This window comes from Salvelinus alpinus, chromosome 28 (assembly GCF_045679555.1).
Source record: "Salvelinus alpinus chromosome 28, SLU_Salpinus.1, whole genome shotgun sequence".
Lineage (NCBI taxonomy): Eukaryota > Metazoa > Chordata > Actinopteri > Salmoniformes > Salmonidae > Salvelinus > Salvelinus alpinus.
The window spans coordinates 2471195-2494330 of record NC_092113.1 but is presented as its reverse complement, the minus strand read 5'-3'; the positions used below and the strand labels follow the sequence as shown (position 1 = coordinate 2494330).

At 46.4% G+C, this 23136-nt stretch overlaps 1 protein-coding gene and 1 pseudogene across 1 annotated transcript; both read left to right on the top strand.

Annotated features, from left to right (window-relative positions):
* The window catches only part of LOC139557973 (intraflagellar transport protein 122 homolog), a 30646-nt pseudogene extending 13631 nt beyond the window's left edge, over positions 1-17015 (top strand).
* Positions 17016-19187: 2172 nt separating this feature from the next.
* On the top strand, positions 19188-21931 carry LOC139556938 (rhodopsin-like). Its single transcript, XM_071371102.1, has 5 exons — positions 19188-19798; positions 20484-20652; positions 20812-20977; positions 21082-21321; positions 21424-21931. Exons 1-5 carry the CDS (start codon positions 19438-19440, stop codon positions 21547-21549), a joined length of 1062 nt encoding a protein of 353 aa, XP_071227203.1. The 5' UTR covers positions 19188-19437; the 3' UTR covers positions 21550-21931.
* Positions 21932-23136: the final 1205 nt, after the last annotated feature.

The window sequence follows — 23136 nt, the reverse complement described above, 5'->3', positions numbered from 1 at the left end:
CGGCAAGACGGAGCTGCTCTTCCTCCCGGGGAAGGACTGCCCGTTCCATGATCTCGCCATCACGGTTGACAACTCCATTGTGTCCTCCTCCCAGAGTGCTAAGAACCTTGGCGTGATCCTGGACACCACCCTGTCGTTCTCAACTAACATCAAGGCGGTGACCCGTTCCTGTAGGTTCATGCTCTACAACATTCGCAGAGTACGACCCTGCCTCACGCAGGAAGCGGCGCAGGTCCTAATCCAGGCACTTGTCATCTCCCGTCTGGATTACTGCAACTCGCTGTTGGCTGGGCTCCCTGCCTGTGCCATTAAACCCCTACAACTCATCCAGAACGCCGCAGCCCGTCTGGTGTTCAACTTTCCCAAGTTCTCTCACGTCACCCCGCTCCTCCGCTCTCTCCACTGGCTTCCAGTTGAAGCTCGCATCCGCTACAAGACCATGGTGCTTGCCTACGGAGCTGTGAGGGGAACGGCACCTCCGTACCTTCAGGCTCTGATCAGGCCCTACACCCAAACAAGGGCACTGCGTTCATCCACCTCTGGCCTGCTCGCCTCCCTACCTCTGAGGAAGTACAGTTCCCGCTCAGCCCAGTCAAAACTGTTCGCTGCTCTGGCACCCCAATGGTGGAACAAACTCCCTCACGACGCCAGGTCAGCGGAGTCAATCACCACCTTCCGGAGACACCTGAAACCCCACCTCTTTAAGGAATACCTAGGATAGGATAAAGTAATCCTTCTAACCCCCCCCCCCCCCCCCTTAAAAGAGTTAGATGCACTATTGTAAAGTGGTTGTTCCACTGGATATCATAAGGTGAATGCACCAATTTGTAAGTCGCTCTGGATAAGAGCGTCTGCTAAATGACTTAAATGTAAATGTAAATGTAAAGCCTGTGTTACTAATTACTTACAATTGTAGGCCAATTTCCCCGGGAATATTGCCTCATACGTATTTTAATCTGGATGTATGTCAGATATGTGATCGAAGTGCATGAATGTAAATATTCAATGCATTGCATCTGCTATGTTACTTCGCGATGATAGCTCCTTGAATCTCTCAATCAATCACAGATGACTACTACTGGCAGGCAGCCCTGCCTCAAAGGAGATGTTGGGTCTCAGATGGCAGTCATCCCACTCTCTCCCAATCCGCCAGTGGATACAGTTACTATTAGAAGCTATAACTTTAGAATTGTCGAAACCGAGAATTAATGGTGCTAGTTAAAGAACAATTGAGGCCTGGACCGTTACACTCTGTAAAGAATAATCTCAACTAAAGCCCAACATATACAACGAAACAATCTATACTGAACAAAAATATAAATGCAACAATTTAAAAGATGTTTAAGAAGGAAATCAGTCAATAGAAATAAATGTATTAGGCCTTAAATCGATGGATTTCACATGACTGGGAATACAGATATGCATCTGTTGGTCACAGGTACCTTAAAAAGGTAGGGGTGTGGATCAGAAAACCATTAGGTGTCTGGTGTGACCACCATATGCCTCATGCAACGCACCACATCTCATTCGTATAGAGTTGATCAGGCTGTTGATTGTGGCCTGTGGAATGTTATCTCAACCCTCTTCAATGGCTGTGTGAAGTTGCTGGATATTGGCGGGAACTGGAACACGCTGTCGTACACTTCGATCCAGAGCATTCCAAACATGCTCAATGGATGACATGTCTACTGCGTATGCAGGCCATGGAAGAACCCGAACATGTTCAGCTTCCAGGAATTGTGTACAGATCCTTGTGACATGGGGCCGTGCATTATCATGCTGAAACATGAGGGGATGGGGCGGATGAATGGCATGGAAATGGGCCTCAGGAATTCTTCATGGTATCTCTGTGCATTCAAATTGCCATCGATAAAATGCAATGGTGTTCGTTGACCGTAGCTTATGCCCATACCATAACCCCACTTCCACCATGGGGCACTCTGTTCACAATGTTGACATCGGCAAACCGCTCGCCCACACAACGACATACACGTGGTCTACGGTTGTGAGGCCGATTTGGACGTACTGCCAAATTCTCTAAAACAACATTGGAGGTGGCGGTAAAGAAATGGCCATTCAATTATCTGGCAACAGCTCTGTTGGACATTCCTACAATCTGCATGCCAATTGCACACTCCCTCAGAACATCTGTTGCATTGTGTTGTGTGAAAAAACTGCACATTTTAGAGTGGCCTTTTATTGGCCCCAGCACAAGGTGCATCTGTGTAATGATCATGCTGTTTAATCAGCTTCTTGATATGACACACCTATCAGGTGGATGGATTATCTTGGCAAAGGAGAAATGCTCACTAACAGGAATATAAACAAATTTGTGCACAAAATGTGAGTGAAAAACTCTTTACATGTTGCGTTTTATATTTTTGTTCAGTGTATAAAGCCCAACACATACATACATACATACATTTACATTTACATTACATTTAAGTCATTTAGCAGACGCTCTTATCCAGAGCGACTTACAAATTGGTGCATTCACCTTATGATATCCAGTGGAACAACCACTTTACAATAGTGCATCTAACTCTTTTAAGGGGGGGGGGGGGTTAGAAGGATTACTTTATCCTATCCTAGGTATTCCTTAAAGAGGTGGGGTTTCAGGTGTCTCCGGAAGGTGGTGATTGACTCCGCTGACCTGGCGTCGTGAGGGAGTTTGTTCCACCATTGGGGTGCCAGAGCAGCGAACAGTTTTGACTGGGCTGAGCGGGAACTGTACTTCCTCAGAGGTAGGGAGGCGAGCAGGCCAGAGGTGGATGAACGCAGTGCCCTTGTTTGGGTGTAGGGCCTGATCAGAGCCTGAAGGTACGGAGGTGCTGTTCCCCTCACAGCTCCGTAGGCAAGCACCATGGTCTTGTAGCGGATGCGAGCTTCAACTGGAAGCCAGTGGAGAGAGCGGAGGAGCGGGGTGACGTGAGAGAACTTGGGAAAGTTGAACACCAGACGGGCTGCGGCGTTCTGGATGAGTTGTAGGGGTTTAATGGCACAGGCAGGGAGCCCAGCCAACAGCGAGTTGCAGTAATCCAGACGGGAGATGACAAGTGCCTGGATTAGGACCTGCGCCGCTTCCTGCGTGAGGCAGGGTCGTACTCTGCGAATGTTGTAGAGCATGAACCTACAGGAACGGGTCACCGCCTTGATGTTAGTTGAGAACGACAGGGTGTTGTCCAGGATCACGCCAAGGTTCTTAGCACTCTGGGAGGAGGACACAATGGAGTTGTCAACCGTGATGGCGAGATCATGGAACGGGCAGTCCTTCCCCGGGAGGAAGAGCAGCTCCGTCTTGCCGAGGTTCAGCTTGAGGTGGTGATCCGTCATCCACACTGATATGTCTGCCAGACATGCAGAGATGCGATTCACCACCTGGTTATCAGAGGGGGGAAAGGAGAAGATTAATTGTGTGTCGTCTGCATAGCAATGATAGGAGAGACCATGTGAGGATATGACAGAGCCAAGTGACTTGGTGTATAGCGAGAATAGGAGAGGGCCTAGAACAGAGCCCTGGGGGACACCAGTGGTGAGAGCACGTGGTGCGGAGACAGATTCTCGCCACGCCACCTGGTAGGAGCGACCTGTCAGGTAGGACGCAATCCAAGCGTGGGCCGCGCCGGAGATGCCCAGCTCGGAGAGGGTGGAGAGGAGGATCTGATGGTTCACAGTATCAAAGGCAGCCGATAGGTCTAGAAGGATGAGAGCAGAGGAGAGAGAGTTAGCTTTAGCAGTGCGGAGCGCCTCCGTGACACAGAGAAGAGCAGTCTCAGTTGAATGACTAGTCTTGAAACCTGACTGATTTGGATCAAGAAGGTCATTCTGAGAGAGATAGCAGGAGAGCTGGCCAAGGACGGCACGTTCAAGAGTTTTGGAGAGAAAAGAAAGAAGGGATACTGGTCTGTAGTTGTTGACATCGGAGGGATCGAGTGTAGGTTTTTTCAGAAGGGGTGCAACTCTCGCTCTCTTGAAGACGGAAGGGACGTAGCCAGCGGTCAAGGATGAGTTGATGAGCGAGGTGAGGTAAGGGAGAAGGTCTCCGGAAATGGTCTGGAGAAGAGAGGAGGGGATAGGGTCAAGCGGGCAGGTTGTTGGGCGGCCGGCCGTCACAAGACGCGAGATTTCATCTGGAGAGAGAGGGGAGAAAGAGGTCAAAGCACAGGGTAGGGCAGTGTGAGCAGAACCAGCGGTGTCGTTTGACTTAGTAAACGAGGATCGGATGTCGTCGACCTTCTTTTCAAAATGGTTGACGAAGTCATCAGCAGAGAGGGAGGAGGGGGGAGGAGGGGGAGGAGGATTCAGGAGGGAGGAGAAGGTGGCAAAGAGCTTCCTAGGGTTAGAGGCAGATGCTTGGAATTTAGAGTGGTAGAAATTGGCTTTAGCAGCAGAGACAGAAGAGGAGAATATAGAGAGGAGGGAGTGAAAGGATGCCAGGTCCGCAGGGAGGCGAGTTTTCCTCCATTTCCGCTCGGCTGCCCGGAGCCCTGTTCTGTGAGCTCGCAATGAGTCGTCGAGCCACGGAGCAGGAGGGGAGGACCGAGCCGGCCTGGAGGATAGGGGACATAGAGAGTCAAAGGATGCAGAAAGGGAGGAGAGGAGGGTTGAGGAGGCAGAATCAGGAGATAGGTTGGAGAAGGTTTGAGCAGAGGGAAGAGATGATAGGATGGAAGAGGAGAGAGTAGCGGGGGAGAGAGCGAAGGTTGGGACGGCGCGATACCATCCGAGTAGGGGCAGTGTGGGAAGTGTTGGATGAGAGCGAGAGGGAAAAGGATACAAGGTAGTGGTCGGAGACTTGGAGGGGAGTTGCAATGAGATTAGTGGAAGAACAGCATCTAGTAAAGATGAGGTCAAGCGTATTGCCTGCCTTGTGAGTAGGGGGGGAAGGTGAGAGGGTGAGGTCAAAAGAGGAGAGGAGTGGAAAGAAGGAGGCAGAGAGGAATGAGTCAAAGGTAGACGTGGGGAGGTTAAAGTCACCCAGAACTGTGAGAGGTGAGCCATCCTCAGGAAAGGAACTTATCAGGGCGTCAAGCTCATTGATGAACTCTCCAAGGGAACCTGGAGGGCGATAAATGATAAGGATGTTAAGCTTGAAAGGGCTGGTAACTGTGACAGCATGGAATTCAAAGGAGGCGATAGACAGATGGGTCAGGGGAGAAAGAGAGAATGTCCACTTGGGAGAGATGAGGATCCCAGTGCCACCACCCCGCTGACCAGAAGCTCTCGGGGTGTGCGAGAACACGTGGGCAGACGAGGAGAGAGCAGTAGGAGTAGCAGTGTTATCAGTGGTAATCCATGTTTCCGTCAGTGCCAAGAAGTCGAGGGACTGGAGGGAAGCATAGGCTGAGATGAACTCTGCCTTGTTGGCCGCAGATCGGCAGTTCCAGAGGCTGCCTGAGACCTGGAACTCCACGTGGGTCGTGCGCGCTGGGACCACCAGGTTAGAGTAGCAGCGGCCACGCGGTGTGAAGCGTTTGTATGGTCTGTGCAGAGAGGAGAGAACAGGGATAGACAGACACATAGTTGACAGGCTACAGAAGAGGCTACGCTAATGCAAAGGAGATTGGAATGACAAGTGGACTACACGTCTCGAATGTTCAGAAAGTTAAGCTTACGTTGCAAAAAATCTTATTGACTAAAATGATATAGTACTGCTGGCTGGTGAAATATGCTAGCTAGCAGTGGCTGCGTTGTTGACTTTGTTTGAAAGTGTAGCTGGCTAGGTAACCTCTAACTGGCTAGGTAACCTCGACAATTACTCTAGACTACACAATTATCTTGGATACAAAGACGGCTATGTAGCCAGCTAAGATCAAACAAATCAAACTGTTGTACTGTAATGAAATGAAATGTAATACTACCTGTAATACTACCTGTGGAGCAAAGCGGAATGCAACTACTCGCTCCAAACCAAACCGGAAGTGCGTATCGTACATACATACATACATACATACATACATTGCCCACAGAACAGCCTCAATTCATTGGGGTATGAACTCTACAAGGTGTCGAAAGCCTTCCACAGGGATGCTGGCCTATGTTGACTCCAATGCTTCCCACAGTTGTGTCAAGTTGGGTGTCAAACTGTTGAGTGTGAAAAACCCGGCAGCGCTGCACTTCGTGACACAAACCGGTGTGCCTGGCACCTACCAACATACTCCGTTCTAAGGCACTTAAATATTTTGTCTTTTGTCAATTCATGTCTCAAGGCTTAAAAATCCTTCTTTAAACTGTCTCCTCCCCTTCATCTATACTGATTGAAGTGGATTTTAACAGGTGACATCAATAAGGGATCATAGCTTTCACCTGGATTCATCTGGTCAGTCTGTTATGGAACGAGTAGGTGTTCATAATGTTTTGTACACTCAGTGCATTGTATGTGTATATATACAGTATATATATATATATATATATATATATACATAGGGAGAGTTGTTCTTTGGGAGCAGGGCGGGGGGGTGGATTTATGTACCTTTTGAAGATCATCTGTGATGTGAACTCTCTGGTGGAGAAACATGTTCCAGTTTAAAGATTACTTCTATGTGCCCTACGCTCAGTGGCTGGCTGAGAACGACCGTTTTGAGGATGGAACAGAAAGGTGAGGATGAAAAGGGAGTGAAGAGAGAATATACTCATCCCTATATGTTACAGGAGCTCAATGTTTGATGTTCCCAAATGTTATAGTAACTTTGCCAAGGCAATGTCTGTTGAAACTTCTTAGCACTAGATTTTTTTTTTTTTATCCCATTTTGTGCACCTTACATTGACCAGACATATCTCAGATCCTTCTGGAATCAGAACTACATCAATGTATCACAGAATACCACAGATGGCTAGAAGGCAATGTCACTTCCTAACATGGGGTACATATGGAAACCATATAAAGGTTGGCCTGTGTCGTTTTTTACTATTTCCTCTTCACTGCTCTCTCTGTTCACTGTAAAACATGATCCACAGCTAGACAGAGCAAGTCCTGACTGCTAACAGTATTACATGCCACGCATGGTCCCAATCAGCACTACAACAATAATTCCTAATTATGACTTGAACTATAATCACCACATGGATTTAGGATTAGGATCCCTGCATGCATATTTATGTACTGTACTGTATCCAATTGATCTTGCACAATATTCTTCTCTGTGTCTTGCTGCGGAGTAGATAGTTGAACAGCCCTGGTTGTGTTTCAGTCTGGCAGTAATCTGGTCTTGTGCTGTCTGTATTGTGTTTTCGTAATGGTGTATTGTGTTACCACCACAGTGATTGTAATTGCCTTTAGGCCCTTGTAGTCTAGTAGCCTGGTCGTTCCTCACCTGGCTAAGGCTGACTGGCGACTGTAACTCCTCACAAACTCAAACGTGTGGTGTAACCGAGCTACATCACAGCGTTATGTGGGCCCAGGCCACAGCCCATGTTAATCTTTGTTAGCGTAGTGTGTTTGGGGGAGGGTATGTGGATTGTGTGTGTGCCTGTATAGTGTTCGTGTCCTTACACTAAGCAGCAGCAGCTGACTGTGGTTTTATCCGCCTGGCTGCACTGATAAATATTAGCCACTAATATGTCCTGACCTCCTGTACATCTAGCAGGACAGACAGGGTCACCCGAGGGGCTGTCTCCCTGAAGCTGGCTTTAATTAGCCACAGATAGCAACATGAAGAATAGGACATATGTTTACTGGCGCTCTGCTTGCTAAGTGCCATGCTGTTTGACATTTGGGAGTGGGTTCGTTTAAGAAGACGTCTGTTTGTAGTTAGTGAACATATTGTCTCGTATACGTTAAGTACAAATTGGCCTTGGCGTGTAGCGAGAGAGAGAGAGAGAGAGAGAGAGTGTGTGTGTGACGCGGTTAAACTCTGGCAGCCTGAGACTGAGACAGAGTAATGGGAAAGGTGTTGGCTCCTGTAAGGTTGAATCTAAAGGAGATTTCTTAGACTTGTCAAAGCATATCTCTGTTGCTGCAATAGAAGCCGTGTTAAGGGCTGTCCAGACGGGAAGAGATGGGGTGGAGCGGAGTTCTCCAAAATAGAGCAGATTCCTATTTTCGCCACCTCTGCTTTTACATGCGCGATCACCACCAATCACTCCGCCTGGATAGAATTCTGCCCCCCGACTAGTTCCGTTGAAAATGTATGGGCAGCTCTGCTCCGCTTCCTGTCTGGAAAGCCCTTTTAAAAGGTAGACTCAGCGAAATGATACTGCCATGAGCAGTAACGGAGATTTTTGAGATGAGCGAGATGCAACATTTCACACAGTATCTGTCCAGGTGCACGGGTCTGCTTCACGCTGCGGACAGCGTGGTAGCCAGGGGACCAAAACAGCAGAGAAGTTGAGCCTCACGCTTCAACGCTCTTAGTTGTTGTGGAAATGAACCCACTATGCTGTTTACTTTCTGCGTCTACGTCATATTGCGTGATAAGTCTACCTTGAAGCGCCACTCAAGCTCGCTTTTCCTCCTCCATCGCTACAATTAAGTCTCTTCACTTCCTTCTCTCCTCCCCCCCCCACAGCGTTCCACAAGGCGGGCCGACGGAGTGATGCTGTGAAGCTGTTGAAGCAGCTTACCCACAATGCCGTGGTGGAGAGCAGGTTTAATGAGGCCGCGTATTATTACTGGATACTATTTATGCAGTGTTTGGACATCACTAGGGGTAAGGGAGTCTACCTGTAATTTTTCCTGCCTCAAAATTACATTTAAAAAGGGGGGGAAGAACAGAAAATTAGGAGAGGAAGGAGTAGATGCTGAAGAAGTTCAAGCGTTTCCAGCACCTGGCTGAGCTCTACCATGTTAACCACTCTATACAGCGTCACACTGTAAGATGCTCACCGTGCCCAAAGGTAGAGTAGAGCCCAGTAAGTACAGTTAAGAGTAGGTTAAGGTTGAGTTAAGAAAAGCTAAGAAGTTAAGAATAACAGGTTTGAGAAAGTTGAGAATGGTAGCCTACAGTACGGCCAGACAAAAACTGTGGAGGTTAAATTCCCTTCAGTTCCTTAGTTGAAATACAAAAATGCTTTTGGAATCCAATTCAGCAATATACTGCTGCAAAGCAAAAGTTGGTTAGATATACAGAGCAAAGCCATCAATGAGAGAACATTCCTGGAGATTCTGTCGACAACAGCCCCGATGACCATTGCCACAACCCAACTCATGTCAACCATGACGTCAACTCTCTGAACTCACTATGACCTCTGTTTCTATAGTAACCAGTTAATTCGATTATAATTTATTATGATAACCCCTCCCACCAGCGCCCCTTCTTTGAGGGGTACACTATATATAAAAAAGTATGTGGGACACCCCTTTAAATTAGTGGTTTCGACTATTTCAACCACACCCGTTGCTGACAGGTGTATAAAATCGAGCATAATCTCCATAGACAAACATTGGCAGTAGAATGGCCTTACTGAAGAGCTCAGTGACTTTCAACGTGGCACCGTCATAGGATGCCACCTTTCCAACAAGTCAGATCGTCAAAGCTGCCACGGTCAACTTTTTAAGTGCTGGTATTGTGAAGTGGAAACGTCTAGGAGCAACAATGGCTCAGTCGTGAAGTGGTAGGCCACACAAGCTCACCGAATGGGACAGACAAGTGCTGAAGCGCTTAAAAATCGCAGGTCCTCAGTTGCAACACTCACTACCGAGTGAGTGTTGGCAGAAGAATCAGCAGAAGAACTGTTCATCTGGAGCTTCATCGAATGGGTTTCCATGACCCACGCAGCCGCAAATAAGCCTAAAATCACCGTGCGCAATGCCAAGCGTCAGCTAGAGTTGTGTAAAGCTCGCCGCCATTGGACTCTGGAGCAGTGGAAACGCGTTCTCTGGAGTGATGGATCACGTTTCACCATCTGGCAGTCTGACGGACGAATCTGGGTTTGGCGGATGACTTCAACCCCATCGAACACCTTTGGGATGAATTGGAAAGCCGACTGCAAGCCAGGCCTAATCGCCGGACATCAGTGCCAGACCTCACTACTTCTCTTGTGGCTGAATGGAAGCAAGTCACCGCAGCAATGTTCCAACGTCTAGTGGAAATCTTTCCCAGAAGAGTGGAGGCTGTTATAGCAGCAAAGGGGGGACCAACTCCATATTAATGCCCATGATTTTGGAGATGTTCGACGAGCAGGTGTCCACATACTTTTGGTCATGTAGTGTATGTCTGATTATAAGCACACTGTCTCTTTAGGCTGGTATGCAGTGGCTTCACTATCCCTGGCCTGTGTCAGTGTGCTCTCTCTCTCTGTTTGTTTTTACAGTACTCTACCCTGGTCACACCCCTGAAGTGAGGAACCCCTGTGATTGAATCCAGAGCAGGAACCTTATTTATCTCACTTTAACTTTCCCAGGCAAAGGGCTTTGATGAGCCATCAAACACTGTGGGAGCTAGCTGGCGCTACACGCTAATAAACACACCCTGCCTCTTAACCTAGCCCATGTGCGCAAAGTGCTCTGAAGGGAGGATGTGGCAGGAGACGTGTTTAAGGCAGGAGAGCGAGGAAGAGAAAAGAAGTGGAGGGCAAGGAAGGAAGAGAGGAGCAAGGGGCAGAGACGGAGTCGTTGTGCCTCTGTGTCCTTACAGAGATGCCCAAAGATGTGTGTATCTGACGGATGTTGTGTGCCTTCTGTCTCTCTCTGCCGCCCGTCCTTACATTTGAGTCATTTAGCAGATGCTCTTATCCCGAGCAACTTACAGTTATTGCATTCCTCTTAAGAAAGCTAGGTGGGACAACCGCATAGTAAGTTCACCTTTCCTCAACAAAGTAGCTATCAGCAAAGTCAGAGCTAGAAGGGGGGGGGGGGATCAAGTGCAAATGTGAGGAGTGGGATTATTTAAATAACTCTTTGAAGAGGTAGTGTTTCAGGTGCTTTCGTAAGATGGGCAGGGACTCCGCTGTCCAAGCTTCAGGTGGAAGCTGGTTCCACCATTGGGGTGCCAGGACAGAGAAGAGCTTGGACTGGGCTGAGCGGGAGCTGCCCTCCCGTAGGGGTGGGAGGGCCAAGAGACCAGAGGTGGCAGAACTGGCGTGCTCGGTTTGGGTTGTAGGGTTTGTGCATAGCCTGAAGGTTGGGAGGGGCAGTTCCTCTTGCTGCTCCGTAGGTAAGCGTCATGGTTTTGTAGTGGATGTGCTCTTCGACTGGAAGCCAGTGGAGTGTGCAGAGGAGCGGGGTGACATGGGAGAACTTGAAAAGGTTGAACACCAAGCGGGCTGCAGCGTTCTGAATAAGTTGCAGGGGCTTGATGGGGCGAGTTGCGGTAGTCCAGACGGGACATGACAAGTGCCTGGATTAGGAAATGCTCTGCTTCCTGTGTGAGGTACGGATGTTGTAGAGCATGACCTGCAGGAGTGAGTCACTGCTTTGATGTTTGCAGAGAACGGTAGGGTGTTGTCCAGGGTCACACCAAGGTTCTTTGCACTCTAGGAGGGAAACACTGTGGAGTTTTCAATCATGATGGAGATGTCTTTGAGCAGCAAGGCCTTCCCCCGGAGGAAGAGTAGCTCCGTCTTGTCGAGCTTCCTGCTTCCTTTCCCTCCCTCTATTTCCCTCCTCTCTCCCTTCTCCTCTCTCCATGATGAACCCTTCGGCTCTCATATGCCTGAGACGCTCTTTAACATCTCCAGGTACCTCCTGCACAACCTCACCAAGGACGTACCACTGGGCATTTCTAAAGTGTATCCTTCCAACGTGGGGACTACTTCTGCGACTTGTGTTGCAACGGTCTAAAGCAGATGGCCAAATCCATGTGTCTGATGTCACCTGAAAATGTTTTCTTTTAGTTGCTACACAGAGAGGGAGAAGTTAAAGTAGAAAAGAGTAGAAAAAAGAGAGAGTGTTGGTGCCAGTGAACAAACAGATTAGAGGAAACAGCCCAGCGCAGCCAAGTGAAGTAAAAGGGAGATGGGCAGGAAGACAAGACGCCAGGAAGAGGCACATCCTCACTAACCAAAACAAACCCACTGATTACCACACACACACGCACACACACTCACACTCACACTCACAATGTTAGAAAAGGGTAGAAGTACAGGGAAGGAAATCCAGGCCTTCCAGAAGGAAATGGGGCTCTGCAGCTGGAATCCTCTCTGGCAACATGGTGCCGCTTGGAAAACTTTGAACTGTGATTTATGAGTTTAGTGGGCTCTGGGCGGAATAACACGGCACAATGTCATGGAAAGCACTGCGAAACAACACACAACAGGAGGAGATAAATTGATTAACAATTCCAATACTGACGCTGGGACAGAGGAGAGGAGAGCTGTTGGAGCTAGTAGATGAATATCAGTTATAGGGGTTCTGCAGCTGCAAGTCATTGACTTAGTGTTGCCTTTCTTAGAGGTCCCTCAGTGCACAACAATCTTCATCTACACAAACACAAACGGGCAGCAATTTCCTCTGCTCAAACACACACATGCAAGGATGAATACACAAACCCTTACACACAAGTATACATTCCTCTACTCACAGCACTTTTAAACAAAAAGCCAAGGTAGTTATTTTAGAGAGGATCAGTGCACCCATCACAAAGCAAAACAGAGTATTGACTGGGGCTTGTGGTTGCTGGCAACAATGGCTATGCTTAGCATACATACACAGCTCTGATGAGTGTACAGTATGTACTATCAATTGCGTGCCCAGTTCTGTCTCTGATCTACATTTCCTGTTCTGGAGTTCTGAAGACGTTTCCAGTAGGCACTGATCTAAGGTCAGTTTGACATTTCCTAGCCTAATAGTTAGGGTATACTTTGAAGAGGGTATGCTGACCCCAGATCTGTTGCTAAGGGCAATTTGTACCTGTAGCACCTTGTTGTCCTTGACGGTGGGTCTCAGTAACACTCTGTATGCGTTGGCTAAGCAGAGCAGAACCCTGGGAGAGTTTGAGCTGGCCAGACCCTCTCGTCTTCCAGGAGACCATGGACCTGGGCAGCCTTACCGTCTGCTCCAAACCATACCACTTCAACCAGGTGTGTGTGTTTTTGCATGCGTGCATACCAGGGATTCTGTTAGGAAAATTTGGCACCGGACAACGTGACCGGTAAGATTTTAATTTACCGGCCATTTGAGAAATTTACCGGACCCATATGCCTTGGGGTGATTTAACAGAACATGTAACTCATGTATTGAAGCAGCCAATAATGCGATATGGGGGAAACACAAACATTCTGCGCAAATATAGCAATTCCAAATGTGACAAAGATTAAAATCTCTGTTAGAAACTTAGAAAGAGGGGGGGATCTATAGATGTAACATCTAGTTTGGGGTTGTATATATGACTAGAATTGTGCCTTTCGCTTCTGGACAACAAAATAAAGTTGATATGAAAACCAATAGAACAGGAGAGAAATGGCATAGTGGTGGGTCCAATAGGGAGGTATATTGAAGAAAAAATATAAATGCAACATGCAAAAATGTCCAAGATTTTACTGAGTTACAGTTCATTTAAGGAAATCAGTCAATTGAAATTAATTCATTATTGCCTAATCGATGAATTTCACATGACTGGGAATGCATTAAGGTCACAGATGCCTGTGTGTGACCACCATTTGCCTCATGCAGCGCTACACACCTCCTTCGCATAGAGTTGATCAGGGTGTTGATTGTGGCCTGTGGAATGTTGCCCCACTCCTCTTCAGTGGCTGTGCGAAGTAGGTAGATATTGGCTGGAACTGAAACACGCTGTCGTACATGTCGATCCAGAGCATCCCAAACATGCTCAATGGGTGACATGTCTGGTGAGTATGCAGGCCATGAAAAAACTGGGACATTTTCAGCTTTCAGGAATTGTGTACAGCTCCTTGCGACATGGGGCTGTGCATTATCATGCTGAAACATCAGGTGATGGCGACGGACGAATAGCACGACAATGGGCCTCAGGATCTCGTCACAGTATCTCTGAGCATTCAAATTGCCATAGATCAAATGCAAATGTGTTTGTGGTCCGTAGCTTATGCCTGCCTATACCATAACCCCACCGCCACCATGGAGCACTCTGTTTACAATGATGACATCAGCAAACCGCTCACCCAACAACGCCATACACGTGGTCTGCGGTTGTGTAAAACGATGTTGGAGGCGGCTTATGGTAGAGCAATCAACATAAAATTCTCTGGCAACAGCTCTGGTGGACCTTCCTGCAGTCAGCATGCCAATTGCACGCTCCCTCAACTTGAGACATCTGTGGCATTGTGTTGTGTGACAAAACTGCACATTTTAGAGTGGCCTTTTATTGTCCCCAGCACAAGGTGTGCCCGTGTAATGAACATGCTGCTTAATCAGCTTCTTGAAATGCCACACCCGTCAGGTGGATGGATTATCTTGGCAGGAGAAAAGGAGAAATGCTCACTCATAGGGATATAAACAAATTTGTGCACAACATTTGAGAGAAATAACCTTTTTGTGCATATGGAACATTTCTGGGATCTTTTATTTCTGCTCATGAAACATGGGACCAACACTTTGCATAATATAATTACTCCTATACAGAAATACTTCACCAGAAAGCAAGACTTATCCACAGAGGAATCTAAGATAATTAGCTTCTTTAAAAAAAAATGTTTTAATCATTTAGCACACCTTTATCCAGAGCAACTTACAGGAACAATTGGTGTTGAGTGCTTTGCTCAAGGGCACATCGACAGATTTTTGCTCAGGGATTCAAACCAGCAACCTTTCAGTTATTGGCTCAACGTTCTTAACCGCTAGGTACCTGCCGCCCTATGAGCATGTCTGATTTCTCTGTCCTGATAATGTTGAGGGGGCGTGCGAACCTGAGCATGCATAGAAGTACCTGGCCTGCTGCGCAGAAATGTAGGAAAGTTAATAATTTTTTTTTACATCCAAATTCGAATAATTATATATTAAAACTATAGTTCCTCACAGTAAGCTATTTATAAATCTTTCCAACAATCTCCCCCTCGATAATCACCAATCCTTAGTGTAAAAGATGAAAGTTATAGGCCTACTGCTGCATTGACCTATAGGCTATGAGTTCCATGTGCTCATTTCTTTAGCCGCCAATGGATCCCAGTGTATCAGTGTGCCAATATGGCAGAGGCTGGTGATCTCGCTTTAGTTGACTTTGAACTTTTTGTGATTAACCGTGTAACAACGATTTTGAGAAACTAAAATGTATTATTGAAATGAATCTGTTCCAAGAAAAAGCACATATGAAAATCATAACTGGCACGCAGAATGGTAGAAATGGTAGGATAAATTGTAAGCTTCCCCAAGCTTGAAACTCACGCACCGCCTATGAAGTCTTAATAAATTAATTGCCTCCACATATTCATGGTCAGATTTTTCCCATAGACATGCGTCATAATATGAAATAAAACATTCAGGTTTCAAACAATTAAGTATGTTTTTAAAATGGATTCTGCCTTCAGCTCACATTGTAAAGTTGTGGGTGAAGCGCTTATAGCCTGTTGCCTATGCTTGAATGTTGAATGGGAGACGCGCTTCAATTACCAGTTGAGAAATAAAAATAGTAGCTCTTTTTAATCATGCACCAAAAAAGTTAACACGCAACTGCATTTAGAATTGTTGCGCAAGCTGTAACACGACAAAATGTGGAAAAAGTAAAGGCGTGTGAATACTTTCTGAAGGCACTTTATTTATTTTTGTTGTGGAGTGTGTATCTTATACGTTTGTGTATATTCACAAAGGTGTGTATGAGTGTAACCCAGGACCTGATCCCCATGTGTTCCTGCTGCTCCACCAACAAACCCCTGCTGAACAGCCAGGGTAGTGTGTGAATCAACTGCAAAACAGCCCTTGATCTACACAGCATCGTCATACGGCAGGTTGACACCCGTCTCTTTGTAATTGATGTTTGGTTCCAAGGTGTGTTATTAATGTGTCACTGTACTGTACTGTAAAGGTCCTATCTCTGTCGCAGTTCTACCTGGACAAGGGTATTGGTGATGAGGAGGCTGTGTCTGTCATTGCCCAGGAGGTCCCTCGCATCGACAGGAAGGCTGCAGTAGGGGTATCCATTACCTTATGCAGTGTACACTAAAATCAACACCTTTCTCATTACCACTTTTAGCTAATGGGAATAATCTGTATGTTAAGGTTGTTTGCTCGTACACGTTTCCATACATGCACACATTACATACAGTATGTGTACGTGTCAGTGCTGAGGTGTGTGTTCTGAGAAGGTAGTAATCCAAGTATTTCTTGGCACTGATTCTATTTCTGCCGAGCAGCATAAGCTGTCAGGCCTAAGTCGTCTTAGCGGTGAGAGTTAATAGGGTTAGAGGGGCTCTTCTCTCTCAGTTTAATGACACTAACACCTCAGAGACCTCTCTGTCTGGGATTAACCTGCATTAGCCCGCCTGCCACAAGGGCACGGTGGCCACGGCTTTTCCTAGAAACCACATGCTGACTAACTCACTGACTGACCTTTTAGGAGCCTACTCTCTCCGCCACTCTTACTGGCTGAGCTCCGAGGGTGAAATGTTGCGCATTCTAGTGTCTTTGTTTGTCTTTGGTGTCAAATGCTCAAAGTGGCGGCGTGGGTCTGTTAATGGCGTACGGCTTAAATGTGTGTGAGAAAGCAGGGAGCAGAAGTATTGTGCACGTCTACGAGTGAGTCCGTAACGGTGTCAAAATCCCGGTCCCTGAAGCTGGACGACGGCACGGAAGACACAAAGGAGGACACCTTCATGGCCAAACTCAGCTTTGAGTTGAGGAGGGCGGACAGAAAGAGGGAAGGATGTGGGAAGTAAGGGGAGTGTAGGAGAGAGGGACAGGTGGAAGGGGTAAGGAGTGAGAGGGGGGTTCGAAAGGTGGAAGAGAGGGAGGATGGAAACTAACAGGAGAGTATGAATGGAAAGACTCAGTTTCCCTTTACAGCAGGGTGGGGTCTGACTGTGTCCCAGTGGTGGTGAGTCGCTCTGTGCTGAGGTCTATGAGCAGCAGGGATGTCCTGATCAAGCCCTAGCCTAAACCCCTTCAGTGAGAGTACTACCGCTCCTTACTACCTGCAGTCAGCATCAATATGTGCCGTTCCAGGTACTAAATAGATGGAACACACAGACACACACACACGCATACACACACAGAATTGCGCTTCATACCCCCTCACCCCTTTCACACACACACCCAGGTGCAGAATAGGGAGGTGAATTTTTTTCTAATCATTAAAACATGACATGCTCGCACACACCTTGGCACTCCATAGCCCTCTGGCAGAATCTCAGAATTAACTCTCTCTTCTAGCTTTTATGTTTCACTTATTTTTGTGTTTCTTATACCAGAAGTTACCACCCAATTATTATTTTTTTAAACGGCTTCAGAGAAAATGTTGCTAGATGTTGTGTTGCTATCTACGGGAATCCCTTCTCTGCCTGGTGCTGTGTTCTCTGACCCATTCATCCTGTCTTCTCCGGTGTGTTTCCTCTAATCTAGGACTATGAGCTGCTGGAGCTTCAGCTTAACTGCTGTCTCTACTGCTGACGGCCGATCGATGAAGCCAACTGTCCTCCGCAAACTGGTTTAGAATCACTTAATCCGTCTCCCAGTTTATTCATATATTTGATCAACATTTCTTCTTGGTTATAATCCAGCCAATAAATAATTATGTTAGATTGTATGCTGATCTGGAATCAGTTACGTGGCTTTCATCGAAAGTCCAGTCTGATTGTAGAGTGCGTGAAAAAGGAGTTGGAGTCAGTTTCACTCTTTCTCTTCTGAGGAATTTTTCCACCCATATGCTCACACCCCTCATGTACACTACCGTTCAAAAGTTTGTGGTCACTTAGAAATGTCCTTGTTTTTGAAAGAAAAGCAAAAAAAATGGTCCATTAAAATAACATCAAATTGATCAGAAATACAGTGTAGACATTGTTAATGTTGTAAATGACTATTGTAGCTGGAAACGGCTTATTTTTTATGGAATATCTACATAGGCGTACAGAGGCCCATTATCAGCAACCATCACTGTGTTCCAATGGCACGCTGTGTTAGCTAATCCAAGTTTATCATTTTAAAAGGCTAATTGATCATTAGACAACTCTTTTGCAATTGTGTTAGCACAGCTGAAAACTGTTGTGCTGATAAAAAGTAGCAATAAAACTGGCCTTTAGACTAGTTGAGTATCTGGAGCGTCAGCATTTGTGGGTTTGATTATAGGCTCAAAATGGCCAGAAACAAAGACCTTTCTTCTGAAACTCGTCAGTCTATTCTTGTTCTGAGAAATGAAGGTTATTCCATGCGAGAAATTGCCAAGAAACTGAAGATCTGGTACAACGCCTACTCCCTTCACCAAACAGCGCAAACTGGCTCTAACCAGAATAGAAAGAGGAGTGGGAGGCCCTGGTACACAACTGAGCAAGAGGACAAGTACATTAGAGTGTCTAGTTTGAGAAACAGATGCCTCACAAGTCCTCAACTGGCAGCTTCATTAAATAGTACCCGCAAAACACGTCTCAACGTCAACAGTGAAGAGGCGACTCCGCGATCCTGGCCTGGATCAATTTGATGTTATTTTAATGGACATAAAATTTGCTTTTCTTTCAAAAACAAGGAGATTTCTAAGTGACCCTAAACCTTTGAACGTTAGTGTACGTTATTTGAGTGACGAGGTCATGACGATCATTATAGTCCGCAACAAAAGTGCGTCTTTAGCCGATCAACCCAATAGGATTAACAGGATCAGATTACACAGAGCCTATCACACAGATTTACACCAACAGGGAATGTAGACAGTCCATCAAATAACTGTCTGGAACATGATATATAGAAAAAGGTTTGACACGTCGGTCTGCATAAGCAGACTGGTACAGTAGCCTCTTGACATCTAGGATAATGTAAATCTCTGATGACACCATGTTTCCTAGTGCACTACTTTTTTGTCATATGTGCTATTTGAGAAGAAGTCTATAAATTGCATTGGTCTTCGTCAGCCTCCTGTAACACTCTCTCCTTAGCAAACTTGTTTATGTCACACTTGTGATGATGAAATCATCAGAGGATAACCCTTGAGTATACAGTATATGTCCTAGATGTTTTTCTCTTGAATTAGTGTGTGTGTGTGTGTGTGTGTGTGTGTGTGTGTGTGTGTGTGTGTGTGTGTGTGTGTGTGTGTGTGTGTGTGTGTGTGTGTGTGTGTGTGTGTGTGTGTGTGTGTGTGTGTGTGTGTCCTAAATCTGTCTATGCTGACACCATGCTGAGTTCCATGCACGTCCATAATCCTAAGAGAGAATCTCTTAAAAGGGTCTGTGCCCGCCTCGGGGGGGCAGAGCACACCACCTCTCATCACCAGGATCTATTTCCTCCATCTATCTATCCAACCCTCCAGCTAGAAATAGCTCCTCTCGTAGAAGGGATAGTGCTTTCTCTTTCCTCTCTCAAAATACCAGAGAGGATAGAGAAAGACACAAACTCCTGTAGAGACACATAGACAAACAGAAACACACACACACACCCCAACAGCCGTCGCCATGAACGGCACAGAGGGCCCAAACTTCTACGTGCCCATGTCTAACAAGACAGGGGTGGTGAGGAGCCCCTTTGAGCACCCTCAGTACTACCTAGCTGCACCCTGGAAGTACTCGCTCCTCGCTGCCTACATGATCTTTCTCATCATCACAGCCTTCCCCGTCAACTTCCTTACGCTCTATGTCACGGTGCAGCACAAGAAGCTGCGGACCCCCTTGAACTACATCCTGTTGAATCTGGCTGTGGCTGACCTCTTCATGGTGGTGGGGGGCTTCACTGTGACTCTCGCAACAGCCCTACAGGGCTACTTCTTCCTGGGGGTCACCGGCTGTAACGTTGAAGGATTCTTTGCCACTATGGGAGGTAAGTCATGGTGGAGCCTTAGGGTAGGTAGAAGTTGTCGCAAGCTACAGGATAAGATATGTTTGTTCCCATAATGGTTATGGTTAGGCTATGGGGAATTTGATTTTAGATCTGTGGTTAAGAGGAAATTTTACCTTAAGGGGTGCCCAACTTTTTCAGGTGCAACCTCAATGTACCTTGAACTCAATGAGTTTAATGTAAGGAGATACAGATTTTTTTTCCCATATCAAGAACACTAGGGTTAAGTGCCTTGCTCCACTAGGCTACCTGCCACCCTATAATATGTATATTTGCACCTCTTTTACACACCTGTGTTCTGTGACTGGGGGGATGGGGGAAAGGTATTTAATAACTGCAGATGTATAGACCTTATATAATGAATACATTAAGCGTTGTGTTGAAGTAGGACCTACAGTAGTTATCAATATAAATGAGATCATATAAATGTATGAAAACGTATATTTGCCAATATTCTTGGAACTCACTCACTGTACCCTGTGTAATTTTAGATACAGTAGCCTGTGTTGGAACTCACTCACTGTACCCTGTGTACTTTTAGATACAGTAGCCTGTGTTCATTGTTAAGTTTTCTGCCTGTGTCCAATATTCCTTAACTGTCTGAATACTTTCTGCACATGAGCATTTATACTGTGTATGTCTCTCTAACTTGCTGTGTCTCTCTCAGGGGAGATCGCCCTTTGGTCTCTGGTGGTATTGGCCATCGAGCGCTATATCGTGGTGTGTAAACCAATGACCAACTTCCGCTTCAATGAGAGGCACGCCATTGTGGGCGTGGCCGTCACCTGGATCATGTCTCTCACCTGTGCTCTACCTCCATTGTGTGGCTGGTCCAGGTAAGTCACCCTCTAAATACCCTCCAAATAGCATCTCCTACTAGTCTTACCTTAAATGTCACCTTAAGAACAGGGAATGGGCTGATGGCTGGTAGACCTCAGGGGCAATACTTCTGTATATTACATTTTCAAACAAAAATATGAGGTGAATGTTTGTAGGTACATCCCAGAGGGCATGCAGTGTTCCTGTGGGATTGACTACTACACCCCGACGCCTGAGCTGGGAAACACCTCCTTTGTCATCTATATGTTCACCCTCCACTTCTCCATCCCTCTGGTCATCATCGGCTTCTGCTACGGCCGTCTGCTCTGCACCGTCCGCGCGGTACGACCACACACACGGTCACTGAGTACCGGTAAACACACAGGACTAATATATCTCCAGTTACGGCTCATATCAAAGCACTCTGTGTGTGTCTGTCCATTCAGGCGGCAGCCCTGCAGCAGGAGTCAGAGACCACTCAGAGGGCAGAGAAGGAAGTGACCCGTATGGTGATCGTCATGGTCATCTCGTATCTGGTGTGCTGGCTGCCCTATGCCACCGTGGCCTGGTACATCTTTGCCAATCAGGGCACCAACTTTGGCCCTGTCATGATGACCATCCCAGCCTTCTTTGCCAAGAGTGCTGCCCTCTACAACCCAATAATCTATATTCTACTCAACAGACAGGTAAACCCAAGCAGAGTGTGTGTGTGTGTGTGTGTGTATGTCTACATAAAGCGGACATAGATAGACATGTGTGAAAAACCTCCCCTCTCCTCCCTTCTCCAGTTCAGGAACTGCATGTTGACCATAGTGTGTTGCGGGAAGAGCCCATTCGGTGAGGAGGAGACCTCCACCGCCTCCTCCAAAACACAGGCCTCCTCCATCTCCGCCAGCCAGGTGGCTCCTGCCTGACCTACGACCCATAAACCCTGACTCCTTACCTGTCCCAGCCCATCAGTGGACCCACCGCCAAGCAGCAGCAGCCTCCGATAGGCCAATGTTCTCGATTTACCTCTGTCTGCACTGCAGGGGTGTGCCTGCTGTACCTGTACATATATCCCTCATTGTGACCTAAGCATAACAAACCAAGAAACAGTGCTTAGTTGGCTTCATCAATCGTTTACTGGAGTTGGTAGAAGTTGCCTCAAACCACTGATAAAGAGTCAGATTATTTTACTCCCCTTTTTAAAAGGTTATGGTTAGGAATAGGGGTTGCATTGTCTGATACTAGGTCTGTGGTTAGGGCATCTTGACTTCTACCTCAAGCACTTTTAGCAGCGCCACTGGGTGTCATTTTGGTGGCTGTCCAACTAAACACGTTCCATGGGCTCCCCTCCCATTACTCCAAAACTTCAAATGCCACAATATAAAAAACATATGGCATCTTTTGTTTACATAATTATTCAGCTTATGCCCCTTAAATACGCTTTAAAGTATCTAGTTGTTAAATTAATACTTAGGGTAAAATAAGTTTTAAATTTGTTTAGATTGTGCCTACCATAAAGCGTTGAGGAGAGCTCTCCCCTGGTTTCTGTGTCTTTCCCATGATGAGGCTGAAACGGGTTAGTTCTTAACACTTGGCTCCGAAAAGGTCCTGAATGTAAACAAATGGACCTGCATAGAACCTCTGCAGAAAGAAGATACCTCCTGAGAGTGTGTGTGTTTGTGTGCATGAGTGTGTGCATGCGTGTATGTTTAAAAGCTCTGGAGACAGGACTAGTGTTAATAATGTAAAGATTAGGATGTTGTACGTGACGTGGAAATAAAGTTGTTAAATGTCCTGGAATAAAAATGACGATAAAAATAATGAGACCTTTCTTTTTCATAGCTGTTTCTTTCATAAGGGAGCATTTACAGTACTAGCCTTTTAGAACATGTCCAGATGCCCATTGGGTTGTTGGGTGGTATGCACAACCAATCAAGACAGCACAAACAAAACACCTCTGCCCTGTGGTTTACAAATGTCACTTTGATGAACTTTTCTCTGTTTACATAGGACTAGGGCCTAGATTCAGTCAGCTCAAGCATTAACTGGCGATATCAGACACCCGCATAGCAGATGTTCTGGCAACCTCAGAGGTGAAACTGCTAGAGCTGTCAAATCGGTGAGCAGCTGCTCTTGCGATCGTTGTCATGAAAGCCAAAGCGTTAGAATTTCAGAATGAGAAAATGTAGGCTATATAGAAATAATTATGCTCAAATGTATAAATCATCCAATGAACTCATGAGCGTTTCTATCATCCTAATCCAGGTGTAGATTATATCTCACATTCCAGTGTTCAAACTTGTAAATAAGGCTCCATGGGATTTTTGTTAATGCAACTACGTGCAGCCAATGGCAATGTCCGCTTTAGGTATAATTCCGGGAGCCACTTGTGGATTTGACAGCTCTAACTCAGTTCCGGTACCGCCAAAACAACCGCTATGCGGATGTTGGCTAAAGCGGATTTGATTGAATCGAGCCATTGTTATTGATGAAAACAGGAATTTAAATATTAT